This window comes from Lissotriton vulgaris, chromosome 2_2 (assembly GCF_964263255.1).
Source record: "Lissotriton vulgaris chromosome 2_2, aLisVul1.2, whole genome shotgun sequence".
Taxonomy (NCBI): Eukaryota; Metazoa; Chordata; class Amphibia; order Caudata; family Salamandridae; genus Lissotriton; species Lissotriton vulgaris.
In genome coordinates this window covers 319,261,982-319,289,043 of record NC_141688.1, presented here as the reverse complement: position 1 = coordinate 319,289,043, position 27,062 = coordinate 319,261,982, and the positions used below count along the sequence as shown (strand labels likewise).

At 47.9% G+C, this 27,062-nt stretch overlaps 1 protein-coding gene across 5 annotated transcripts in view; it reads left to right on the top strand.

The window, feature by feature from the left end:
- LRP4 (LDL receptor related protein 4) overlaps positions 1 to 27,062 on the top strand; it is a 409,878-nt gene that overhangs the window by 310,770 nt on the left and 72,046 nt on the right. For all 5 annotated transcript variants that reach the window (XM_086959686.1, XM_086959685.1, XM_086959683.1 and 2 more), the window contains exons 21-27: positions 1,331 to 1,520; positions 2,652 to 2,783; positions 9,749 to 9,889; positions 10,972 to 11,058; positions 11,593 to 11,764; positions 12,912 to 13,074; positions 13,530 to 13,755. In XM_086959686.1, the coding sequence (XP_086815812.1) occupies positions 1,331 to 1,520; positions 2,652 to 2,783; positions 9,749 to 9,889; positions 10,972 to 11,058; positions 11,593 to 11,764; positions 12,912 to 13,074; positions 13,530 to 13,755 (1,111 nt within the window). The remainder of the gene's footprint in view (positions 1 to 1,330; positions 1,521 to 2,651; positions 2,784 to 9,748; positions 9,890 to 10,971; positions 11,059 to 11,592; positions 11,765 to 12,911; positions 13,075 to 13,529; positions 13,756 to 27,062) is intronic.

Here is a 27,062-nt window from a genome sequence, read left to right as displayed (position 1 = left end):
GACACCTGGAGGCGCGGGTTATGTGTCTGCTACCGGCGACATTGCCGTGTCCGATACAATCGTGATTCGTGAATCGTGGACTGAGCAGCATATCTCCTTAATCAATACTCCAACAAGTGATGTCCTTATGAGAAAACAAAAGTAATGGACGGTGCCTTGTTGTGAGCTGTATCTACTACCTCTGGTGTCACCACTTGATAAATTGTGTGGGACGCCCACGACCACGAAATTGGTGTTGGACTGTGGTCAAATACCTTTAACGTCCATCCAGGTGTAGGAGGACTGTGATCATCCAACTAAAAAGGAATTTTGGGTCCACAGCTTAAAAAACCACGGTATGAAGGTTGTGTCACATACGTCCTGAGGAAGACCCGCAGGTCGAGGTTCACAGTTACCCCTGTACCCCAAGACGGGTCGAAACGTCGACGTTTCTTTTCATAAACAAATAGGACCACTTTTTACAATCATTATACATGCCAGTTGAGACTGTATAAATGACCAAAATGTAACAAGCAATCAGTGGCCTTATTGCATAATCAGCTGAATTTTCTGCAGCTTTGTTTTTTCAATTTACCCTAATCCTATGTCACTTTTCTGTTGAGGCTTACACCCCTTTTTTCTTCAAATCACTTCTTTCCTTCTTTTTCTGGCACCCCCTTTTTAGAAGCAGGTTGCTCCCCCTTTTTACCGTTGGTTCTTGAAGATGTACAAATGTATATATTTATTTTTCGCTGTGCTGGAGTAATTTATTAAAAACTCCTTTTTGGAATAAACAAAGTTTTTTCAGGTGGTTGCTTTTTGTTGAACACACTTTACTGATTAGGTCTACAGAGTAGATTAATTCAAATACTCATCTAGTCATGAAAAATGAACAACTGTGAGCATATGATTTATTGAGCTAATGATCAATCCCGGTTTGGAGTTTCCAAGGCGGCTCTCACTAGGAGACACTTTTCATCACGAGTGGGTCTCAGGCCTCCTGGCTGCCTTACACCCATACCCGCCCTGCCCAGAGTTCTCAAGAAGATCAGGAACGACCGGGCCCTGGTCATCCTTGAGGCTCTTGATTGGGTGCGTAGAGTCAGATATCTCGACATCAAGACAGCGCTCGTTCATAGCGTGTGCACACAGCAGTGGTTGCAGTAACCTGTTGCTCTTCACAGGGTGGTGGAATGCAAATTATTGAAGAAAAACAAACATGGTTTACAGTCTTGCAGAGGGCGCTCATTTTGTACCACTTTCCTTCTTCGACCCACAATAACTGGCACCTCAGATGGGCCTTTGCGTGCAGAGCAAGTAATGCTTCTTTTATTTTGGGCTGTGCTCTCAGGTGCTGATTGGAACCAATCTCCCGCATCCCTTCGGGCTGACCCTGTATGAGGACCGTATATACTGGACGGACTGGCAGTCTAAGAGCATTGAGAGCGCAGACAGGAAGACTGGCCTGCAGCGCAGAACCCTGCGGGAGAACCTGGAGAACCTGATGGACATACATGTCTTCCACCGGCACCGCTCGCCAGGTCTGGGGACCTTCCGCCTACGTCTGCATGTGCTCTCCTGCTGCTTGTCCTCTCTGGCTGTTCTTCCATCTCCTGTGCCTGCTCGCCATCTCTTTCATGCCCATTCATTCCCTGCAGGGGTCCATCTATCTGATTGCTCCTGTGTCCTCTTTAGCTGCTTCTGTCTCCTCTGCCTGCTTGTTTATTCTCTCTGGCTGTGCTTCCATAACCTCCGTCTGCTTGTTTATACTCTCTGGCTGCGCTTCCATCTCCTCTGCCTGCTTTTTTATTCTCTCTGACTGTGCTTCCCTCTCCTCTGCCTGCTTTTTTATTCTCTCTGACTGTGCTTCCCTCTCCTCTGCCTGCTCATGAATTTCCTTCATGCTCCTTCAACCCCCTGGCTGCTCATCCATCTCCTCTGGTTTTTCAGTATCTTCTCTCACTGCTTTCACCTCTTCTGCTTGCTCCTGCATTTCCTACTCATGTTCCTGCATCTTTTGTGTCTGTTCCTGCATCTCCTCTACCTGCTTCTGCAACCCATCTGCCTGCTCCTGCTTGTTTCTACCTGCTCCAGAATCTTCTCTGTTTTATGCCTATGTTCTCCTTTCGTCCTTCCTGCCTACTTCTCTGCCTGCTCCTGAGACCCCACTGCCTGATTGTACAACCTGTCTGCGAGCACCTACATCTCCTGTGCCGGTCTGCCATCCTCCCTGCACACACGTATTCCCTCTGCATCTTACCTTCACTGTACCTACACTCATTTGCATCCTTCCTTCCTGCCTACCCCTGCATCTTCTGTGTGTCCGCAGCCTCCCCTTGGGATGATCCCTGCATGTCATCTTCCTTCAACCTGCATTTGATGCCTACTGCATCCTTTTAAGTATTAGTATGCCCGCCTGGTCATTACTGCACCTACTGAGCCAAACTACCTGTGTGCTCCTGCCTACTCCTGCACTGCCTCTGTCTGGTTTGCATGCCTTTGGCCCAGATTCCATGATGCCCTGTGCAACATTTGAGCTCCCCATCTGGCCTGTCCCATTCTAGTACCTCTCTCCTTGATTTCTGTGCACTCACTATTGTCCTCCCTGCTCATATGTGTCTTCTAAGCCCTGCCAGATCCCACAGTACATCTCTATTTGTCTCCCTTGGCAGTGCCCACAGCGTGTCATATTAACAACGGAGGTTGCAGTCACCTGTGCCTCCTGGCTCCTCTTCCCAAAGGCCACAGCTGCACGTGCCCCACTGGAGTCAATCTGCAGGCGGACGGTCAGACGTGCTTCCACGGTAAGAAGACTAAAGGTTTGCAAGCGTACATGCACAAGCACACACACATATGCACGCACACACACACACACACTCTAAAACACACATACACACACACACACACACACGCACACACACACACACTTGCACACATTCACTCTTCCAACTAGTACTTAACTAGTAAGACATAAGTCGTGCATCACACAAGCACAAACATAAGACAGATACTGTAGAGGTAGAAATAATGCAAAATCCAGGCACGGGTATTGGAATCAACACACAATCTGATTTAATGCACTGATTATTTAGATACCAGACAGTACCAACCTTAGTAGTCCCATTCAGACATTAGCAGGACCAGGGCGCCAGGCTGCAATTCTGTACTTGCCAAAGCAGCTACGAGCCCATTCTCAGCGAAAAACAACAATTTAGGGTTTTTGCAGACCCTGCCTTACGGCTCGTTAGACCTGCCATAGGGGTGACTTGCATACATTAAAAAAGGGAGGTTTGGGCTTTGCCATCACTTTAAGTTTCAAAGTCAAGTTAGCCGTTTTAAACTGCCCTTCCTGTCTGCAGTGGCAGACTGGGAGCATGTTTCACCTTTTCATATGTGTGGGGGGGTCACAACCAGTGCTGCAGTCTACAAGAGACACCTCAACATACAGGCCCTGATACTAGGAGCCATGTTTGACCATGTCCCACTCAGAGTGACACAACAAGAGCTGTAGTCCCTGGGGACATAGACCTGTGGGTACCCCAGGTACCATGTACAAGGGACTTAGAAGTAAGTTAGGCTATACCAACTGGGGACACGCCAATTAAACATGCACCATGTTAAGGCTTAGAGCACATGCACCGCGTCCTGCTTAGCAGAGCCTCGGGGAGTCTCAGAGCCATTACACCAGTACCTGGTAGTCCAAATGGGGACAAAACGTGTGTGTGGGGCTACTCTTGCAAAAAGCCATTTCCTTACACTGGAGTAGTCTTTGCTATTGGTTTTGAATTCTTCGGCGTGTGTGGGAGCCCTTAGTTCAAGTCCAGTTGTATAGGCCTGTCTTAGGACTGGAGTGAGATGGTTTCCTTATTCAGGTTGCGGGAAGCCACAGATGGAAGGGGAAGGGGTTTCTTTAGACTACTGAGTAAAGAGAGTATGACTTCTTCCACTTTTAGGGTCATGGTATGGTTGGAGACCAGAATAACGGCTAAATTTTTTACATTGCTGATAGGTGCAAGTGTGTCTCTTAATCCCAAATGGCAGAGTAAAACTCTAGAAACAAGCATCAGTTCCTTCATGTTAGCATCTCAGTTGTTAAGTCACTATGTTTGAGGTGTACTCTCGATGAAAATCAGGAGCGCCCTGCATCGTAATTTTTAGGGGTTTTGTAAAGCGCATGGCTGCCCTAGGGCTTTGCAGCGCTAAGCAGTCAGGTCCTGAGTATGGGCAGATCATGCCTTAAAGATATTGCATATCCAGCCAGGACTTGATCTCTTTACGGAACTGTAGTTCTTTATCTATCAGTCTGTATTCCAGCGGTAGGGAGTTCCAAATGCATGGAGTCCTGGGGAGCTGCCGCTGGCCTGTCTTTGCTCTTCAGTTTTAGGTTGATTGGTTTGATCTGTGCTTGGTTGTAACACGAGAGGCCAAGAGATCTGATTGGACGGGGCAAACAAGCTGAGGTCATCCACAGGCACTTACTGTATAGTCATTCTTTAAAAGGGCAGTAGCCACTCTTTCTCCAAACGGAGGCAGACTTCCTGTGCCCTTCCCTCTTCCCCCCTGACATTATATCCCAGGTCTGATGTCACCAGAAAGATATCGTAAATGGAGTATGTCAAGACTTGCAGGATTGGTTCGCTGACATAGGTGTGACTCCCAGAGCTCTTCTCAGTAGAACAGTGGCAGGGCGGAACCGCTTGACACAACAATGTAGGGGGCTTTCGTCCCAACAACATCATAAGCCACTTAAGACGCCTGAAGCCTCCATTTGTCGGAGCACCTTTACTGGAGTGTTGATTGAGGGGAGCACAGCTCAGAGGGGCAGATTTCAGAGACATGAGAATGAGTGGGGCACACTTCAAGAGCAGTGGTTGGGAGGAGTGCAATTCAAAGTCACATAGTTCAGCATTCAAAAGCTCTGGCACAGGGGCAGAATTTGGAAGTGCATAGTTCAAGGCAGGGACTCTGAGCACAGTTCTAGAGCAGCACAGCTCAAGAGTGGTCATTGAAGGGGCAAAGTTCATGGGAACGCTTCACTCTGGAACTTCAGAGTGCGCATTGAAGACATTTGCAAATCAAGGGCACGATTGAGGAGCAGCGCTAGTGAGGGCTCCATGGAAGGGCAGGAACACACAATGTACAGTACGCAGGGTCCGCATTAAGAACAGTAATTCATACCCATGCAGCTGAGAACAAAGAAAGCGAGTAACACTAGATGGGCTCTGGACAGGACCACGAAGGCAGACACAATTGTGTTTGAAAAGCAGATGCATAAGAACACTTCTGATGGAAGCTTGTAACTGCAGAATCATCACCTTGTGAATTTCCCAGGCCACAGATCTGGAAACTTTCTGCAAAAGTCCTTGCGCACGGGTATGTGGTGGCATCGGAATTTGTGCCGATTCTGTCCCGCCTCTGGATGAGACAACTCAAAGCTGCAAGTGCGATGGGTATGTCGAGGTGTTGGTCACCTGCCTACTCAAGTTTGATTATCTATTGGCTGGTCCTTGTGTAAGGTGACATGGTGGGCAAAAAACAATGGGCTGGATTGTGGCCCGGAGTGCTGGGAGGTCTCCTAAAACCATGGATCGAAATGGTGCCGCGCCTATAGGATGCATGCCTTGGTTATATGTCTTTGATGCCTTGGTTCTAAACACATCTTGAAAACCTAATGCAAATTCTCCCCGATGCTTCTAATGGCCAGCGGGGAGAGTAAAGCCAAACTTTGTCTTCAAACACAAGAAGCAAGCCCTGTCCTATTCAAAGTCTTGGGATGCTCCCTTTCGGTGTCCTCGGGTAAATCCAAGACGAAATCGAAAGACAAGTCTTGATGCAAACACGAGAAGGCCAAGCGCAGTCCACCTCCGTTACATCCTGCCAATTCATGGAGAAGATGCACATTCAGCACTTACAAGATTTGACTGAAACTAACATCGTCTTGCTCAGACTTGATTTTAAGGTTCAAGCCAATGTGCCTGAAGATCCCCAGGCCGTTATCTTTTCCTCAACAAATAGAGACCTTTCTGGAGGCAATGCATACGCATTGAGCAGTTGAGGCGTCCAGTTTAACACCAGCTGTCCCACCTTCTCATTACCCAACCCCATCCCACCCACACTCCCCCCCCCCCACGCAGCACCAAATGACCCATTTATGACCCTGCCCTAGTGGCCTACCAGAGCTAGGTACTCTTTGACACCTTTGCCTCAGAGCCCATGGGCTATGTCAGGCTTGGTGCTAACTTCTGGTACAGAGGTGCCAGTTTCGGACTACGTGGCACTGTCGGATGTGGAGCCAAACTCCAGGAAGATCTCGGACTATGTTGCACCATGAAATAACTAAAGCACAGCTTGTTGCTGGAAGGATTCCCCTCCGGCTTCCTTATTTTAAACCCAGTAATATCTGATGTTGAAAGCCGTGTGTGGTTCTGACTACGATGCGACCCAGGGGCTCAAACAAGTTCCCCACAATGCAGACGATGAAGAGGACAACTTACTACCCTCTCATTATATTGATACCGAATTCTATCTTGACCTCCAGAATGCTAGTGGTTTGGTCACGTCTCCTGAAATAGAATTGAATACAGCCTTGTGGGACCCGTACTTAAAGAGAGTACATCCTTTGAGATGGTCATATCTAGGTCTGCTGAGGTTTTCGATTTACAGCTGCCCACAGTAACGACTAAGGCAAACTTGATAACTGGGATTTTGCAGCCTCGACCATCAACTGCGGAGCCCTTACTTCAATGTAACGAAATGCTGACTTAGACTGTTATCGCTATCTGGTCCAAATCATGTTCAGCACCCGCTGTGAGCTGCCCGATTGCTAGGCGCCAGAGGCAATCTACGACGGACCTTTCCTTCCTGAAGCAATATCTGACTTCGAAGAATCTCATAGTTCAAGCGTCGGTTAGCACGGTGAGCCTTAATGTGTTCGCTACTGCTTCTCCTGAGGGAATCCAAAAACAATGATGCTGTAGGCAAAAAGAAAATCCTGCCAGTCAGGCCTTACATTCTTTGGACGCTGTTTGCCTCTTGGGCCACTATACATGCACTGTGGGGCGCGGCGAGCAAGATCTTGCCCGCTGTCTTGAAATATTTCTTTACTCAAACTATATATCATGGCCTGGGTGCAGCCAAGTGCACCAAGAGGGCCAATCTGAACTTTGCTGCTGTGCTATTGGCACCAACATCATTATTAGAAGACAGGGGTGACTTGGGGCTACCGGGTTCTCTAGTGATGTTCTACGTTATTGAAGGACATGCATTTTGACCGATCAAGGATCTTTGGGGGGAAGGCGGATTTGACTGTGCACCACTTTAAGGATAGCCGTCTATGACTCGCTCTTTTGGACTGCAAATTTCCACTATTCCTTCAAATTGTTTAATATAGGTACACTGTCTCCCCATTTTCTCCACTCCTCCCCTACCTTCCTCCAGTTTGTGGCCAGACATCAGTGTAGCTTGCCTCCATCCCAGCCAGAGATGTTCAGATGCTGCTTGCCAATGGTGCACTTGATGGAGTATCTGAGAGGGGGAGGTGCAAAGTATGTTACTCCTGATACTTCTTGGTCCCTACGAAGACCAGGGGGCTGAGGCCGATCTTAGATCTCAGAGTTCTGAACACCTTCCTCAGGAGCCACACGTTTAAAATGTTGACTTTGGCCCAAGACCTTGCGCTCTTCGATCCTGGTGACTAGATGGTGTCTCTGGAATTGACGGACGCGTACTTTCATGCCATGAGCGCTTCTCCACTTTATTGTGGGATCGGAGCAGCTCCAGTTAACTGTCCAACTATGTGTCCTTACCTCCAACCCGACACAAACCTTTTAAAGGTTGATGGTCCTTTGCATGAAGCTGTGATCTGGCCAGAACGAATCTCCTGAGGCCTTAATTGCACCACGGCCCTGGACAGAGGCGGTACGGTGTTGGACATCTGCCTATCTGCCTTAATGGGCATCTATCCATACCATCACCAGGCACTGCTCCATCGACTCTCAGGTCCATAGGGACCCACTTGGTCCTGTAGGACGTCCAGGGTTAAAGTCCATGCCTCAGACCCAGCATCCTTGGGGGATGGGGCCAGTACTGCTTTGGCATTGATTAATAGAGGTGCAGTCTGAGGAACAAGGTTTGCAGCGTGTGCTGGTGTACATCACATGCTTCGCACATGTGTGCTGTCTGGTGTTGAGCTTGTATATCAAATGTTGTTGTTTTTCTGACCTAAAGATTACAGTTTTGAAATGACTCGTGGTCCCTCCTCGAAACCCACAATCTTCCAGTTTGAAGACTCCACGTTCGATTATAGTTTTCCTATTGTTACAAGAAAGTGGCGCTTCCCCGACCCATCTTTGGTGATGCTTGTTTCTGGTGGACTCCTCACTGCCATCTTATTTTGTGTGGAGTGAACGTCCGGTGAGTTATAAGTTTCCCAAGATAAACATTGCACACTATCAACCTCTTCATTTGTCAGTTGCTCGGATTATGAGGGTGCGGCAATTACCCGTTGATCAACTGATGTCAGCATGCAGATGTGGCAGGTATATGCATCTGCATGTCGTCACATCTGGACGTGGTATGGAGTTGCCACAGAGGTTGCCATGGCCACTTAACATGTGGGCCCTATTACAGAAAATCTCTAGTATCCAGTCTGGCATCTGACAGGGATTAAAGAAAAGAATAATTTGTTGGCTGCTGGCCTTGGGGCTGGCCTCTGGCCTTGGGGCTGGCCGCTGCCCTTGGGGCTGGCCGTCTTCCTTGGAGCTGGCTGCTAGCCTTGGGGCTGGTCGCTGACCTTAGGGCTGGCCGCTGGCCTTGGGGCTAGCCGCTGACCTTGGGGCTGGCCGCTGACCTTGGGGCTGGCCGCTGACCTTGGGGCTGGCCGCTGGCCTTGGGGCTGGCCGCTGGCCTTGGGGCCGGCCGCTGACCTTGGGGCTGGCCGCTGACCTTGGGGCTGGCCGCTGACCTTGGGGCTGGCCGCTAGCCTTGGGGCTGGCCGCTGACCTTGGGGCTGGCCGCAGACCTTAGGGCTGGCGGGACAGGATCAGAGATAAAATCACTTAATCTATCTGTGACTAAAATGAGAAGGGGTGGCTTACTCTGGTGCCCATGTAAAGTGTTCTAATGCCCTTGGAGTAGGTGTGCACTATAAGAAACTGGAAAAATAATATTTAAAAAACTGCATTTACAGTATCCGCCTAAACAAGCGTTACCAAACATAAGTAACTTGTTCTTAGTATGAGCAGCTCAGACGAGCAGAATTCCACCCTAGAGTCCCACCAGAGGCAACAGAAGTCTGCTGTGAAGACAGTTCAGAAGATGATGGGTCTGCAGCCCAGCGGCATGTCTGAATGCGGAGTGAAAATACTTCCTTGGCTAGTCCGGCCCCTTCAGTTGTATGCCTAAGGGTGAGCCGGTGTCAAGTGATGGATCTGCAGGTGTGAGTCCGGGTCACTGCCCTGGATCCTGCAGCCCAAACAGGGATATGGCACAGGGGATCATCCTTGACCCCCTGCCCCTCACCAGAAGGCATGCCCACCCTCATCCTGCCCTAATCCCCCACGAAATGCAAATTTGCTGTCATTCTTGGTAAGCATTCCATTCCACCCCATTTCAATTCTCTAGGACACGTAAAGAGTTGCAATCAAACGTAAAATACGTCCACATTTGAACAGTCCTCAGGTGAGGAAGCTATTATTCTTTAAAATGTATCACCCCTTGATTTGTGGGCATGTCATCTTCACATCATCGCTTGTGTCTCCCTCTCCTAAAGGCATGAGCCGGTTCCTGGTCTTCGCCCGAAGGACCGACATCCGGTCAGTCTCATTGGATATACCGTACTTTGCTGATGTTGTCATTCCGGTCAATGTCACCATGAAGAACACAATCGCTATCGGTGTGGACCCCGAGGAGGGTGTGTATGTGGCCAGAGTGGTCTTTTTTTGTTCTGAGTCTTGGGTTCTATGAGTATGAGTGAGAGGCCAGAGATGTGCAGGGTCCAGAGCCCCGTCAGGTTTGTTACTCTGCGCCTCCTGCTGGTAGATAGAGGGTGTATCTCAAGGAAGCCCAAGAGCATGGCACCGCCTGCTGGCACTGTATAGAACTGCAGGAGAAGCACCACCTCCTGGCAGCGGGTGCGCTTGCAAAAATAAAATGAAGCTGTTTGTTCTCCTCACCTTCTGGTGAGATTGTACTAATGGTTTGCAGTAAAAATATTGTGGGAATAAGTAGGCTGCAAGAATGTTGTTAAAATAATCTCCTCAAAAAATAAAATAAATAAAAATATGTAGCTACAAAAACAATAGAAAAATGTCATGTCTTATAGGGCAAAATTAAGTGTACTGGGAGCCAAGCCAAGGGGTCATCCCCCTTCTAAGGTAGAGAGGTGGAGAAGGGGTGGGGGATTAGTAAGTGTTTTTTTAAGATTCACAGGATCAGAGGATGGGAATGTTTAGGGGTAGTATTGGTAGGTTTCAGGAATTTGTTGCATGAATGAGTAATTATGGGTCTTAGGCTTCGGGGAAGGGTAGCGTTAAAGCATAGTAATGTTTATTTTGTAATAGGGAGGGTACCGTAAAACGGTCATAAGGAGTTTTTTAAAGTTCAGCGAAGGATAGCAATAAGGGGAAGTAAAAGTTTTTTGTTTTCTGGCAGGGAATGATATTAAGAGGTTTTTAGGTTTCAAGAAAGGGATTGTTTAAGAGGTAGTAAAGTTTATTTTAGGGCTCATGGCAAGGTAGCAGTAGGAAGTGGTAAGGCATTTTCAGGATTTAGCGAACTGTAGCATTAAGGGTTAGTAAGGGTGAGGTGGTTATATGATTAGGGGAAGGTTGAGTAAAGTGTTAGTTAAGTGCTATTCAATGAGTGTATCTCCTTCCAAGCCTGAGGCTGGCAAAGTGGACATTAGCCCGAGGGTTCCTTGAAGCTTAAACGCGTGCAGCTGGTAGAGAATGGGTCGTGCTTTTTTTTTTTTACGATGATTTAATGTTCCCATAGGAAAGGTGTACTGGGCGGACAGCACCATCCGTAAGATCAGCCGTGCAAACCTCGATGGCTCTCAGAATGAGGACATTATCTCCACAGGTACGTTACCCAGCTAGAGTCACCCTTTGTTGCAGAAACTACAATCCTACCTCTTGAAAGCTCAAGTTTCACATTGGTGTACGCAGAATATATTGTATAATAATGTCCAGATCTTCTGACCTCAGCTGTGCAGCATTCCTCCACAGGCATCTTACGTCTCGGAGCATGGGACATCCTCTGGCCCATCTCATACCTGGCTCCCTCCTGGTGCATGTCCTTGTACCAAGCTGTCCGCTGTCCGCGAGCTGTGCATTGCTTCTGTAACAGCCCCTCTTTCCCAAATGCCTCCTTACCTTCCAAATCTCACTTGTAAGAGTCCAGTCTCCTTGGGAGAAGCTGTGTCCTCCATGTCTTCTTTAATGTGCCTGGTCCTTCAGATGCCTGTACATGAGTGAACCCCTGTTCCCTGCCCTCCCTAGTAAAGTCCTCTGGCTTTCCTGCGTAAGAGTCCTACCCCCTATGTTTGTGATCCGCTCCGTCATTTCATGGGTCTCAATAAGCGCTTTGTCTTTTCTTTCTCTTCATCCCTTCTAGGCCTGATGACCACAGATGGGCTGGCTGTCGATGCTATTGGCCGCAAGTTGTACTGGACAGACACGGGAACCAATCGCATTGAAGTGGGAAACTTGGATGGGTCAATGCGGAGGGTCCTCGTCTGGGAGAAATTGGATAGTCCGAGGGCTATCGCCTTGTACCACGAAATGGGGTGAGTGTGGTTGACTGGGGAGGACCTGGGCATTTGTGACTTCAAGGGGAACAAGCAGAGTTTGGGGATCTCTTTTGTCACAACCTCGCTGATGTGACTTTTTATCTCCAGTATGTCGTGAGGGTGTTGGTAGACCTCTAGCCTCCATTTGGCCCCTCCCCCGATGGGACGTCAAGGTCCTGCAACAAGTAGCCACATACCAGACACAGCGATTGTAGCCAAGTTTGTCCCTAGGGGACCTCAAGGTCCACATCACTGTAGGCCTCTGATGTGCCAGCGAGAGCTCGAGCGGGAGAGTTGGGGCTTTGGTGAAAGTAGGCTGGTGAAGTGAATCCCATGTAGATTCATGTGCTTGGCACACCCCTGCTGGGAATGAACACCTCCTCTCTTTTAGTAGATCAGAGGTTTGCTCCTCCCCCTCAGTGGAGTGAATGTCGAGCATTATGGCCTTCAGAGTCAACAGAGTCCTGACTGAAACTAGTTAGACCATAAATCCTCTTGATACCAACAAACTCTTTGATAATTGAAGTACTTGTAATTTATTTTGGTGTTAACCCTACCTCGCCAGGAAACCCCGCTGAGTGGCCCGTCATTGCTGGATTTAAGAAGGGCAATGATGCTGGACAGCCTTGGGCTTTTTGGGGCGCCCCTGTCATACAGTAGTTCAGAGGTTTTGAAACAGAAAATCTGTACTCGGCGTGGTAAAGCTGTGCTGCCCTGTATGTTTTTTTGTTCTGCCCTATACTTTCCTTCAGTGAACTCAACAGTCTGTGAGTCCAGTAGAGCTGTTCCTGCTTTTCTTCAGCGCTTCCATGCTCTGCGAGGAAAGAGTCACCCAAGGGGACTTCAAGCCTGAGGGTGGGTGGCTTCGACCCCCTGATCTAAGTCCTTGAGGTGAGTGGTAGTGGTGGCAGCATGATTGTAAACCATGCCCACTTACCTCTTGACCTCCACTGATGGAAGGAGGAAGGTCCAGGTTGTGGAGGATACAAGGAAGGGGTGGCGTGTGTGTGTCATTGTCAGGATAGAGGCGAGGCCCTATGCTGGGAGGGGGAGCACCTGTGAGGGAGGCAGGTCCAGGTTGTGAGCGGGCTGGATAATCCCACGTAGTGACACACTGTGGTGTGACCTCCACCGTGTTCCTCAGGTACATGTACTGGTCGGACTGGGGAGAGAATGCCAAACTGGAGCGCTCTGGGATGGACGGATCAGACCGCCAGCTCCTCATCAACAGTAACCTGGGTTGGCCCAATGGTCTGGCTGTGGACAAAGCGGGCGCACAGCTCCTCTGGGCGGATGCGCACACTGAGGTAAGACGCATGGCGCTATGTAGATGATACATGTGTGTGTAGGCCATTCTCTGCTTGTGGCTATAGCGTCACTCTTAGTGCCTTTGGAGTCAATCCAGTGCTCTGAGTGTGCAGATAAGTGTGGTTCGGAATGCAAAGGGAATCGTGCCCACATTGGCGAATGGGAAAGCGGGGTTGTTCAGATTTATCTGCTACTTGTGGCGCCCCCTTTGCCCGCTTGTGACTGCGCCCTTCCTGGTGCACATCGAGGTGCCTGGCGGTGATGGCAGCAACCTAAAGGGGGATCTGTGATATATGTGAGGCTCCTCGGGTGCCGGTGATGGGGTTAAGTGTGTGCTGCAGGAACTTGAGCGATGCCTGATATGTATTGGGCTCATGGGGGCCGATGACTGAGGGGGGTTTCTAGACTTAGCCTCACTCTTCTAATCTCTTTCTTCTTATTGTGTATGTAACAGCGTATTGAAACTGCAGACTTGAATGGGGGAAACCGCCACACTCTGGTGTCGCCTGTCCAGCACCCCTACGGCCTCACCTTGCTCGATTCATACATTTACTGGACCGATTGGCAGACTCGCAGTATTCAGAGGGCAGATAAGAGCACAGGTGGCAACATCATTGTGGTGTGCTCCAACCTGCCGGGACTCATGGACATTCAAGCCGTGGATCGAGGAAGACCTTTAGGTGAGCCTCCGCCCCTGCAGATCATGTGTGAGCTCTCACTGCCCGTGCCTGTGCATCGCTGTTCATAGCCCTCCCAACCCCTGCAGTGTGACTGGTACATCCATGTACATGCCCTTGCATTGCCCAGTCTGACCAATGCACCTGTGCAGTGCCCTTGCATGCGCTATCCTCTGTATCTTGCTTCCATTCCTACCTCAGCACTTATACTTTTTGGTTTTTACTTATTTTTGCAGGTTAAAGTCTGTTAAAGATTCAGAAATGTACCTGATCTTGCTGTGTAGAGGGTTCAAACCACAATATTTTTTATGAAACTTTCAAAAACAGATGTTTGGTTATGTACTGAAATGTGTGCCTGTATCTGACCAGAATGCCAAATGTGAAGCCTTTTCTTGGTGTCTTGGTGCAGCGTGTCTCTGCTGCGCAGTTTCTTGTGTATGTAGCACAATCTGCAACTGATGCCCGAAGACCTGTTCCACCTCAAGGAAGTGCTTCAGGCCTGCCTTGGAATAAACAGGCCTAACTATCAAGGCAAGTAAGTACCAGAAAGGGTAACGCTCTGATCCGTACTTGGGCTGCCAGGTTGGCGGAGGCCATGTACAACCTCTCCGGTCCAAGATCCAGACCATTCTGGCTTGGGAGCCTCCTAAGACCCAGACCCAGGTCAGAGCCTTCTTACGCCTGACTGGGTTCTATAGGAGATTCATAAAAGGTTATGTCACCATAGTGGCACCACTAACTGACTCTATATCTAAAAAGTAACCCAGAAAAGCCATCTGGACTGAGTAGTGTCAGAAGGCTTTTGCCATTCTCAGGGAAGCTCTGTGCTCAGCACCAGTCTTGAAGGCCCATGACTTCAGCAACGAGTTTCTTGTCCAGACAGAGGCCTCTGAACACGTGATAGGTGCAGTGTTGTCACAAGTGAATGATCTGGGCCAGGATCAGTCAGTTGCCTTCATCAGCAGGCGACTCCTTCCTACGGAACAGCGTTGGAGTGCCATTGAGAGGGAGGCCTTTGCTGTTGTTTGGTCCCTAAAGAAGCTAAGACTCTACCTGTCTGGGACTCACTTCAAGGTTCAAACTGACCACAGACCTTTCAAGTGGCGGAAGCAGATGAGAGGCTAGAACCCCAAGTTGTTGAGGTGGTCCATTTCCCTAGAGGGTTTGGACTTCACAGTGGCACACAGACCTGGGACTGACCATGGCAATGCTGAGGGCCTTTCCAGGTTCTTCCTCTTAGAAGAATCAGCAGGACAAGAGTTTGTTGATTATCACCTTTTATCTGGGAGGGGGCCATGTAAGTAAATGCCTCTTTTTTGTATGGTCGCCCCATAGTTTTTTGACTGATGACGCTGGTTTTTCCACTCTGAGAGTTCACTGAAGCCTGCTACCCAGACCTTAGCGTCCTGACCCTAAAGTGTATGTGGAATTGGCTGCACCCAATTGGAAAGGGCTAACTTACCTGTAAGTACCTAGTATATGGTGCCCTGGTACCTGGGGCATGTAAGTTGGTGGGGTGCCTCAGGACTTGCAGCATTGGTCATCATCGGAGGTCCTCCAAGTAAAACGAGTCCACCGTCCGCCAATGCAAACTGGTAGAGCAGTTGTGAGCTGTTAACACTACTTTGCCGTTGAAAGGACTTGCATAGCCACTACTTACCCTGTATATTTGTGTAAGTCACCCTTCTGGCAGGCCTACCATGTCCTAAGGCAGGGTGCAACATATAACACAGTCAGGACATATATTTCCATAGAGTTCCAGACTCTTATGGACTAGTACTTGGAGACCCTGTTCATGGATAGGCTCTGACAGGAACTGGAACCAGATAAATACACCTGTTCGTCTACTCAGTCCCGGGCAATATTTCACCAAAACTGCCTAAATATGATCCAATGTCACCTCCAGAGCCTCTTCCTCGGAAGAGGAGACTCTCCTTCTATGAGGACCCGTCTTTCAGTCCTATCTCCCCCGAGCCCGCTCCTCAGAAATGCAAGGACGCATTCACCAGTCCTCTTCCCCTACCACTGTCACCACCCTCACCTCTCCTGCCACCACCTGGCCCATGCATTACTCCCCCACTGCCTTCGCCAGAGTTACAAGGCACTATAGTTGTTCTAGCAGGGTCCACCCCTTTCCTGTTCAAAGCCAGATAGCCACAATGGCCCTTTAAACTATTATGATCAGGCACCAGACAACGGTTCAATTGACGATGCCTGAGACGTCTATAACCTGAATCCTCCAGGTGAAACCAATCAAGACCATATCTATTTAGGGCCCCACTCCAATGACACCACAACCTAACCAAAAGTAGGATGACTCCTCTAGAAACACCCTCTAAATCTAAGCCTATGGTCCATTTCCTTTCCATGTTCACGGCTAAAATCTTCCCCCGATAATTTCAAGATGCTCACTTCTACTTTCTCATACCCAAGAAGGATAGCGCTCTCCAACCCTTTCTGGACCTAAGCCCCTGAAACATGGCAACTCTGTAGGATTTCATTCCCCTCTTATTACAAGGCAATTGTATGACAGTGCCAGATCTCAAGGATGCCTTTCCACGTCCTCATCCACCCTGCTCATCGACGGTTCTTTCGTTTTGTGGTAAGTGGACAACACTACGAGTTCAAAGTACTTCCTTTCAGGGTTACCGCGGCATCTAAGGTACTTACAGAGTACCAACAGAGGTGGCTGCACATCTGCGAAGGGAGCTGATTCATGTCATCCCTCTACCTCGAGTACTGGCTGATCTTGAGCAACAGCAAGCTGCATTGTCTAGCATTGGCCTAGGATGACCAAACAGAAGTTCAAAGGGGGAACATCCTACTCCCTTCTGTGGCTCTTCTCTGTAGGCAAAAAGCAGGCATGGGAGTAAGACACCCCATCTACTTCTAAGTTTTTCGAGGAGTCCACCAATCATACTTTTCATGTTCTTGTTGAATCTCTCAACAAGACCATTTGTGGGTGGTATGGGGTAGTGAACTTATTGGTCACTCCACATTCGGCCCACCTGTTTCAGGGAGTCAGGCATGAAGTTTGTACCTCTGCCTGACACCACCTCCTTAAGAAAGCCCACTCTGGTAAAGATACCAATAAGGGCTCTAGTCACTGCAGGAGCAGTGGTAGTCTTTAGGGGAATTCCTTCAGGATACTAGGTGGCATGATCCACTACTACCAGTATGAATCTGTTCCCGGATGCAGTTGGAAGGTCTAGGGGACCGATAATGCCAATCCTTACCATTTCAAAAAGGACACCAACCAATGGGAGTGAAATTAAGGGGCCTTTGGGTGGCCACCTGTCTTACCACTGGCTTGACAGGTGACACAGGAGTTATAAAACTACTTCACCTTCTGGGACATACCTGCCGAATAGTAGTGGGTGACTAACCTACTCCAAGTTTTGGCCTGGCCAAGATGTCCAGCTAGGGGGATGTCATGAGCCAATGTGAGCAGGAACTCTATACTTCTGAGGCACTACACTTGGTACCTGGTTGGCAGGCACCCAGGGCACAATTATTCAAAGCACATCAACAGACTGGCAAAAGGTGGGGGCAACCATGCAAACAAAGGGCACTTTCTCACACACAGTAGATGTCGAAAGACCTCTATGTCCAGCTTGACAGGACCAATCATTTCCATGAATTGGATCAGCTCTTTGTGTCATTTTGCAAAGCCTCAGAGAGGACATCTCTTGTCTGAGGCATGCACAGCCAGGGGGAGTGTCAGGCGGATTCAGACCTGCTCTCATAAAGCAAACGGTTCTATATGCTTCTCCTGGGGTGCACTCTACACCTTATGAATGGAAAATGCTGCTCACCCTGCAAGTATCTGCTCGAGGGGATTGTGCCCTCCCTCCCCATACGCCCCTGTCTTTTTCTAATCGCTTTCTTTCTTCTTTTCACCCCACATTGTGCTTCATGCACCTTTCTTATGTTTACACTCCATATATACTGTCACCCGCTGTGTGAAAAAGAATGTAACATGGAGAAGGTGTCCCTGCAAAATAAATACTATGAGGAGGAGTTACCACATCTGATTCAAAAGACATCCTCGAGCAAAAGCAACTTACAAATGTTTGACCCCAACATAAGATGGCAGGATTGTGCTAATCATGTGACTTGACAGCACGAACGCTATTACCAGATGCTTACACGGTAAGTAGATTTTCATTTCTGTCCAAACATTGGCTCCAGAGGGATTTGTAGCTCACAGTTCAATGGCGTCAAGTATGCATTTACATCGAGTCAGCGAGTTTGCCTCAAATCTTCCTCCTCTTACTGGTCTCATTTACAGCGGTTTGGAATACCTGCAAATTCATCCTCTTGCAGTTGGAATACTCGGTCTCTAAGTCTGTGGTTTGGCTCCCTTGGCAAACAAGCCCCCTTCACAGTTTAGCCCCGACATGTAACCCAGTGTGTCTCTTTTTGTGTTTTGAAGCTTTGGGATAAAAAAAAACACACTTTGGTATCTCAAGAGGCACAAATTACGCACTAGTCAAAGAGGCGGCACCAGAATTACAATCTGGGAGTCACTCTCTACGTCAAAGAGGCCGCCTCAGAATTACAATCTGTGAGTCATTCTCTATGTTATAGAGGCCGCTTCAGAATTGCAATCTGGGAGTCATTCTCTATGTCATAGAGGCCGCTTCAGAATTACAATCTGGAAGTCATTCTCTATGTCATAGAGGCGGCTTCAGAATTACAATCTGGGAGTCATTCTCTATGTCATAGAGGCCGCTTCAGAATTACAATCTGGGAGTCATTCTCTATGTCATAGAGGCGGCTTCAGAATTACAATCTGGGAGTCATTCTCTATGTGATAGAGGCCGCTTCAGAATTACAATCTGGGAGTCATTCTCTATGTCATAGAGGCCGCTTCAGAATTACAATCTGGGAGTCATTCTCTATGTCATAGAGGCGGCTTCAGAATTACAATCTGGGAGTCATTCTCTATGTCATAGAGGCCGCTTCAGAATTACAATCTGGGAGTCATTCTCTATGTGATAGAGGCCGCTTCAGAATTACAATCTGGGAGTCATTCTCTATGTCATAGAGGCCGCTTCAGAATTACAATCTGGGAGTCGTTCTCTACACATTATCGACGGTACTACAAATGTTTGAGGTTTTCTGCTTTCCCTAGTGTTACTTTCTGTGCGCCCAACTCCATATGAATATGCAATTCTTATGGTAGAAAAACAGTTTGAAGAGAGTGTTAGTGAGTTACTTCAACAAATTTATCTTCCCCTTCTGGGAACAACAAGATATCACACAAAGCCGAACTATTAAATACTAGAATTTCGTACAGCACACCCCTCTAAAATAAGATTCTCTGTCTGTTCTGGGTAAAGTAGGTGAAGTAGGAGTAGTTCGGAAGCTGTCAGCTACACTTAAGAGCTCAACATCTTGGATCCCTACAGCTGGAGGTTCATGGATGCAGAAGTGCGCAAGACACGCTGAGCACGAGTCTTCACGATGATCGGGAGACAAACAAAGGTCACAAACCATGTGGAGGTCTGTTCTCGGGTACTTCCCGTGGCAAGTGGGGTAGAACCGAAATGGAGCCTTTTCATTATGAGGACATTCTCAACTTAAACGATAAGGATCAAGTGGCTGGTCACCAGCATGGAGTGGAAAGGACATGATGGAGGAGATCCTAAGAAGAGCCGGATTGTTTTGAAGAACTGAAGAGGTGAAGCTACATCAAGAACTCCACGAGGCATCGAACCAAAGCTCACTTCGACATGTCTGAACCCGGCGTTGGCGAAAAAACAGTCTAAGAATGGAGTCGATGCCCATTCACAATACTACTAATGGGTGGAATCACTAGACCCCGCGGCTCGAAAATGATTATTTTAAATAAAATACAAGTAGTACACATCCAAGCCCAACACTACCTGGCAGAAGAATTCAAAGCATGTGAATCTACAGCACAAATAGATACCACAAATAGATGCTTATAGGGTAAGTAAAATTTTCTTTACTATTGTTTGTTTAGAGCCAAGTCCCCCCTTGAGTGAACACTTGTGGTATATTACTATCAAGTAAAGACTTGTCCTGTAAAACCTGCACTTCATGGCTCTTTTTTATAACAAAGTAGGAGTGTATCACAACCACGCATTCTGTCTCTTGCAAGCAGTAAAGCCAAAAGGAGTAAAATAATCCATATTATCATCACCATCAAAGTACTTTATTTTGGTGAAAACCATATCAGCATAGAACATTAAGAATTTTTAAAAGAGCCTAAACATTTTTCAACTTTAAAAAGATGACGCCGCATCTAGCATTAAAATGAGCCCTCAAAGTGATAAGAAGTTATAAGGAATTCAAGAACCATAGAAGAGCAACAGAATCTGAATGAGCGTCTCCACAAACACATGAACAAAACATTTTGAGCACAAATGGTTTCCAGCCTCTACATGGGGTCATAGAATGCAAATCTTAAATTCATTCTAGTTTTGCAAGCATAACAATAGAAATTAAATTACAAATGTATGCAGCTAAAAAATATCTAAAAATGCAAACATAAAAAGTGTGTAGCTGAGTGTCTGAATAACAACAATGATGGTGACTTGTGTGTGCAAGAGAAAAGCCTTGGCATGGCCGAGGCATTAGGGATCCCACAGTGGACGTGATGAGACATCTTACAATTCACTCATGTTAGACCTACTGATCCAGCTCTGTGAGAAGTGCCATCTTTCTTGCATTGGTACGCCCCCACTTTTTGCTGAATTGCTGATGTGCTTTGACTGAGCTCCTGCCAATCAGGTTCCCAGGGCCTGTGTTCCTTCCCTAAAAACTGCATTAAAGCCTAAACCCAATTGGCATCTCTGGCCACATGTCAGCCCCTGGTAAATGGTACCCTAGGGACGCAGGGCACTGTGACCAGAGAAGGCCTCTAAGGGCTGCAGCACTTATTGTGCCACCCCTAGAGGCCCTGTGCCCTGACACACGCACACTGCCTTGACAGGCTGCGTGTCTTGGTGCAAAACTAAACAAAGACTCGACATGACACACATCCCTGTGTGCCATGCCCACACCACACTGCGCTGGCATACATTAGCCACCCCTCTAGCTGGGTGCCCTATGCCAGTGGTGAGGGTACAGGAGCATGAGTCATGTACCCTTACAATACCCAGGTCCATTCCTGGGCACTGTAAGTGCAGTGCTGCCATTAAAAGTATATGTTATGTTAGTCTGAATTTGTAGAGCGCACGTTCACCCTGGGGTGTCTTGGCGCTGTGCACCGCTGGGGAACCCGTCCTGGCTTTCCCTGTGAGATGGTCCCTATTGGGCATCCCCAAGGTGAAGCCAGGCATCCCCGGCAGTGAGGGGGCCGTTGTGGAGATTAAGCAAGCTATTGCCCAGAGTTGCAGCGTGGGACCCATGGTTAGAGAGGCACGAGGCGAGATTTATCGAGCCCGCTGACATTGGTTCCGTACCCTGCCGCGTCGGGAATTGAACCCTGGTCCCGGGCCGACCTCTGCTTCTGGGTCTGCCGCCTCTAACCGGTGAGCCACACTTCTCCCATATGGTGCTGGGAGGTCGTCATTACGAACTCCACAGCACCATAATGGCTACACTGAAGACTGAGAAGTTTGGTATCAAACTTCTCAGCACATTAAACCCACACTGATGCCAGTGTGGGATTTAATGTAAAATGCACGACAGAGGGCATCTTAGAGATGCCCCCTGAAACTCGACCAACTCCCAGTGACCGGACTGAGTGTCTGCCTAGGCTGCCACCTTCTGGACACCTGGGTTGTGAGCTTGCCGCTCTCGGGGGGCCTGAAACAATGCACATCCTGGGACGAGGTGCCAAGACTCATCCCCCAGGATGGGCAGGGTTCACGAAGGAGAAGCTTCAAAGGCATACCGCCTTTGTGAGCCTCTCCAGACCACTTGCTGTACTCAGCAACTGGTTCCCACTGGTTCTATCCCGCACTTTGGGCAGGAGACCCGGTGGGAAAAATAAAGTGAGGGAGAGAGGTGTGCCCACCTCTACCAACTCCACCTCTAGGGTGGGGGAGGCAAGGTGAGGCACAAGCTTGAGTTCCTGCCATCTTGAGGATGGAGGACCCAGCCAACCATGGACAGGCTCCTGCCCCCCTCCCACTGGAGAGTGGCAGACTAGGGGGTGTACCCACCCCAGGGAAGGGACCCATTGGACCCTGCCCTTACCTACCTGTAAACGCCCCTAAATTTTGTATTTAGGGGCACCCTGAACCTTCCTTCCTCAGATACCGATTCCAAAACTATACGAAGAACAAGAAGAAAGAAGACCTGCTGTACAGCTGCTAACAAGAGGACAACACCAACTAACTTGGCCCAAGCCCTACCGGCCTGTCGACCCTCGAACCTGCTCCTGCTAAACCCCAGCGTCTCCTGTGGTCAGCAACCTCAAAAAGCCTGGAGGGCCTGTCTACCTTGCTCAACCAAAGACTGGGACTCCCACGAGCAGTGGTTCTGCTCAAACATCTACAACTCCTGGTGCCAGCCAGGAACCGTGAATCCAGCACACTCTGCACCCGCCGAGCCCGGCCTGTGCCAAAGTGAACAAAGACCACGGGGACATCCCCCCGGCGACTGTGACCAAGAATCCAACACCCAAGGAATCCCCTTGACGCTCCGGATGACTCCTGCAGCCTCAACACCAGAGACCCCTCCAACCGCGACCAGCAGAGGGTTAGATTTCACGATGCCTAAAGACACCCCTGCACCCGGCACCCCGCGGCCCACTGTGCCCAACTCCTGGGTGTCTACCCAACCTACAGCTTCCCAACTTACCCCTCGAAGTGATAGTCGCACCTGGAGAATCAACGTCCTTGAGCTTGCAGCCTTTGTTCGTCACTCAGCTTTCCCATTAAAATCCATTGGGCGCCCGACGGCCCTAAAGCACCCTGCACCCAGCCAGTGTCGCTGGGTGTGCACCATCTATTCTGTGTGACTTCCTCACTTCCCCTGAGCAAGTGACCAGGAGCTCTGCTCCCACAGCCGTGTGGCCTGCCTGCTAGCCACCACCAACCGAAGGCCCCCACCCACCATAGGCTAACACTCTTTCTGTACCTGGCTGCCCCTGTGCCTGAGGGTGTAACTACAGTACCAACCTGAACCTGGGAGACCCCTGAGTCTTACCCCAGAACCTTTCCTGAAAGCCGATAACTTACATTTTCTCCATAGGGTAACATTGACTGGTTTTCACTTGGAAATTCTTCCAAGTGTCGAGTTTTGGAACTTTGAAATATTCACTAAAAATCGTCCGCTCAACAAAAACGAAATTACTCCAGTTCCCAGGAGAGATCCCAGTGCTGGATCTTACCACCCAGCACTAACCAGAAAAAGTGATAATAACTGTGATTTTCCGATAACCTGATTTTTCTCCATAGGATACCATTGGTTGGTTTTTCCCAGAAATTCTTCTGTGTCGATTTTTGAAACATACAAATATTCCTTACAAATCGCCAGTTTAACCAAAATGATTTCCTTCAACTGTTTTCAGGAGCTGCACCAGGGCTGAATCTTAGATCTAGCCCTGAGTAAGAAGAACGTACGTAAAGTAAATGATATTGAAGTTTGCTTAAAATTACCATTGAGCTCAATGTTATTATTGAGTTAAGTTTGTGTTGCATATTGCAACAACTATATACATTGCATCTAAAAGTCTATTGCTCATTGAAAGTATTCAACTGTAGCATCTCAGTCTGAGTAAGTATTTTTAAACCAACTTGTGGTTCTAAAATAAAATAACAAGTATATTTTTTATACAAAACCATTGGCCTAGAGTTCAGTTCTTGAGTGTGTGAGACCATTTGCTGACTGAGTGTGTACACCAAATGCGTTACACTGTCCTCTGATACTGCTTTACTGCTCGACCAAGCTACCACTTTTCAGAGTAAGGTTCTATCTAACGTTAACCTCTGCCAAACCTCTGGGGACTGCTAGACTCTGTACCTTACTTTGGTGCAGTATATATAGAGCCACCTTCTTACATTGGTGGATCAGCGGTGGGATACAAACTTGCATTTGTTGGACCACTTGGTTACCATCTGATCACACGACAGAACTCTTGCCTTTAGAATTCAGATTTTTTTTAATTGCCATTTTGTTTCCGAACTACTAAAAGTCTTGTCAGGGTCTTGCTTAAGTCCCTTTAGAGTTTTAGAAAAATAAAAGTCACTGTAGTCAAGGGTAGAGAGTTAGAACTGTTTGGTTAGAATGTCTCAAAAGAACCCAGCTATTAGTGAAAATACCACCCTGCAGGACCTGGTTGAAGAGCTCGACCTCACACCTTACTTACACTTGTCTTTCATGGAGTTAAGGTCCTTATGAAAACTTAAAAATATACCAATGGGCCTGCATCCATCTAAACAAGGGCTCCAGGAGCTCCTGGCTGAGTATGCCAAGGACCACCCCTCTGAGAATGGTGATGAACAGCCAGAGGAGGAAAGGGCGGAGGATGAGGAGGATAATGCCCCCTTCTAATAATCCCTAGGGAGGAGAGGGCTCCAATACTCTTAACTCCAAGCATCAACCCCTGGAGACCTAGAAACCACACAGGTGGCTTAGGCTTCAGTGAGGACATTGGGAATAGCCCCAATGAGGAGGAGCTGGCCAAAAGATCCAACCTAGAGTCCAGACTCCTGGCTCTGGAAAAGGAAAGGAAAGAGATGGGCTTAGCCCCATCTCTGGTGGCAGCAATTCAAATAATAAGGATAAAGAGCAATCTTATGATCCTAAAATCCCCAAAGGGATTGTCCCTAAACTTGAGGAAGGTGATGACATCGCCAAATGGTTCACAGCCTTTGAGAGGGCTTGTGACATGAGAACATTAAAGAAATCTTTCTGGGGGGCTGTTCTCTGGTAAATGCAGAGACCGGCTTCTGACCCTCTCTGGGCCAGATGCAGGGTCTTATGACCTCATGAAGAAGACTCTGATTGAGGGATTTGGACTCACCTTGAGGAGTATAGAATCAGGTTCAGGGGGGCTCACAAAACCCAGACCCAATCCTGGATAGATTTTGTGGACTACTCAGTAAAGACACTGGATGGTTGGTTAACTGGACACAATGTGCATGACTTTTCTGGACTTTGCAATTTGTTTATAAAGGAACATATACTAAGTAATTGCACAAATGGAAAGTTACATCAGCATTTGGTAGACCTAGGTTTAATTTCTCCCCAAGAATTGGGAAAGAATGCAGACCACTGGGTCGAGACTAGGGTTAAAAGGACAGCCCCTGGGGGTGACCAGAAGAAGGTGGTCACAAACCCCCCCAGGGGAAAGGTGGTGAGAATCCCCAAGATAAAAAATCTGAGTCTTCCAAAGGGCCCCAAAAACCTGTACCGAGGGGTGGGTCCCAAACTACTCCCTATGTGCCTTAGCCCTATAGGGGGAAGAACGTTGATCCTGTAAAGGCCTAATGTAACAACTGTAAGAAGTTGGGACATTTAACTGTAGACAGTCTGTTCCCAGGAGAGATCCCAGTGGTGGATCTTAGAACCCAGCACTTACCAGAAAAAGTCATAATAACTGTGATTTTCAGATAACCTGATTTTCCTCCATAGGATAACATTGGATGGTTTTTCCCAGAAATTCTTCTAAGTGTCGATTTTTGAAACATACAAATAATCCTTGAAAATCGCCTGTTTAACAAAAAACGATTTCCTTCAACTGTTTTCAGGAGATGCACCAGGGCTGAATCCAGGATCCAGCCCTGAGTAAGAAAAACGTACGTAAAGTAAATTATATTGCAGTTTGCTTAAAATTACCATTGAGCTCAATGTTATTATTGTGTTAAGTTTGTGTTGCATATTGCAACAACTGTATCTATTGCATCTAAAAGTCTATTGCTCATTGAAAGTATTCATCTTTACCATCTCATTCTGAGAAAGTATTTTTATACCAATCTGTGGTTCTAAAATAAAATAACAAGTATGTTTTTTATACAAAACAATTGGCCTAGAGTTCAGTTCTTGAGTGTGTGAGACCCTTTGCTGACTGAGTGTGTACACCAAATGCGTTACACTGTCATCTGATACTGCCTTACTGCTCGACCAAGCTACCACTTGTGTTGCACAATGGCAAAACATTCACCCCCAGTCACAGATATGGGTTTAATCCATCATTATTTTGCTCACCAAGCCACCCCAGTTCAGACATGGCCATATGCAAATCAGTCTTGACCCTGTGCCTAAAAGGAACAGTCCAGCCCGAACTGCCAAGCCATGTCTTCCCTGGACCGGAATCAAGCATCCTAGGACCGGTTTCTGGCTATCAGCCGTCTTCAGCCCGGATAGCTTGACTCCAGTGGCGTAGTGAGCACGGGACCCACATCTGGGCATACCCTTCTCATATAGGGTGAACAGCAAAACACAAAAGATGATGGACGGAATGTTGCACATTGGCAAAACATTCACCCCCAGTCACAGATCTGGGTTTAATCCATACGTTATTTTGCTCACCACGCCACCCCAGTTCAGAAATGGCCATATGAAAATCAGTCTTGACCCTGTGCCTCATGGGAACAGTCCAGCCCGAACTGCCAAGCCATGTCTTGAAACAAGGGAGATAGTGGAACCTTACTAATTACAGCACCTAACCTGAATAACTCATCATTATCATATTCCCTATATTATTAGTTGAGGGATTTGTGTGCACACTGATTGGCACCCACCATCCTAATGCTGGTTCACAAGAGAACTTTAACAGTATTCATAAACGCACAGGTGCACAACACAGATTGAAGTAATAAAAACAATTCCAAATCTAGTAATCACAGAAGTAGACTTCCTTAATTTTGATTCTTTTTATTCCAAAACGTGATGGACAAGGAAAGTACAGCCGACGCGTTTCGTCCACTAGGGACTGCACGGGACCTGGTGTTGTTGTACGTTCTTGGAGGAGGTCGTGTCGGGCCGTGACGATTCAATCGTGAACCGCTTTTCTGACTACTGATGGGAATTTTGCCTTCCATTGATGGGCCAAGAAGTACCCTTTACTATTAGCGGGCCCTTTCATATGTGGAAAGAGACTGAGTGAACCGCATCAAGAACTACTTATTCTTGATCATCCTTTTGATCCAGACAACCTATCTGCTGGCCCTCACATAAGACTGGCAACATCTTTTTGCTTGACATTTCCATTTATCGACACTGACCTCCGCGCCACAATCTTTTATTTTGAATTTTGGAATATATATAACCCAGTTTGATACTGAAGGACTGCACATCTGGCTGCCCTTATCAGAGGTCTTCCTGTTATCCTTGTGAAGACCTTCTTTTGGACACATTTATTAGATGATCCAGCGCCCAGACCC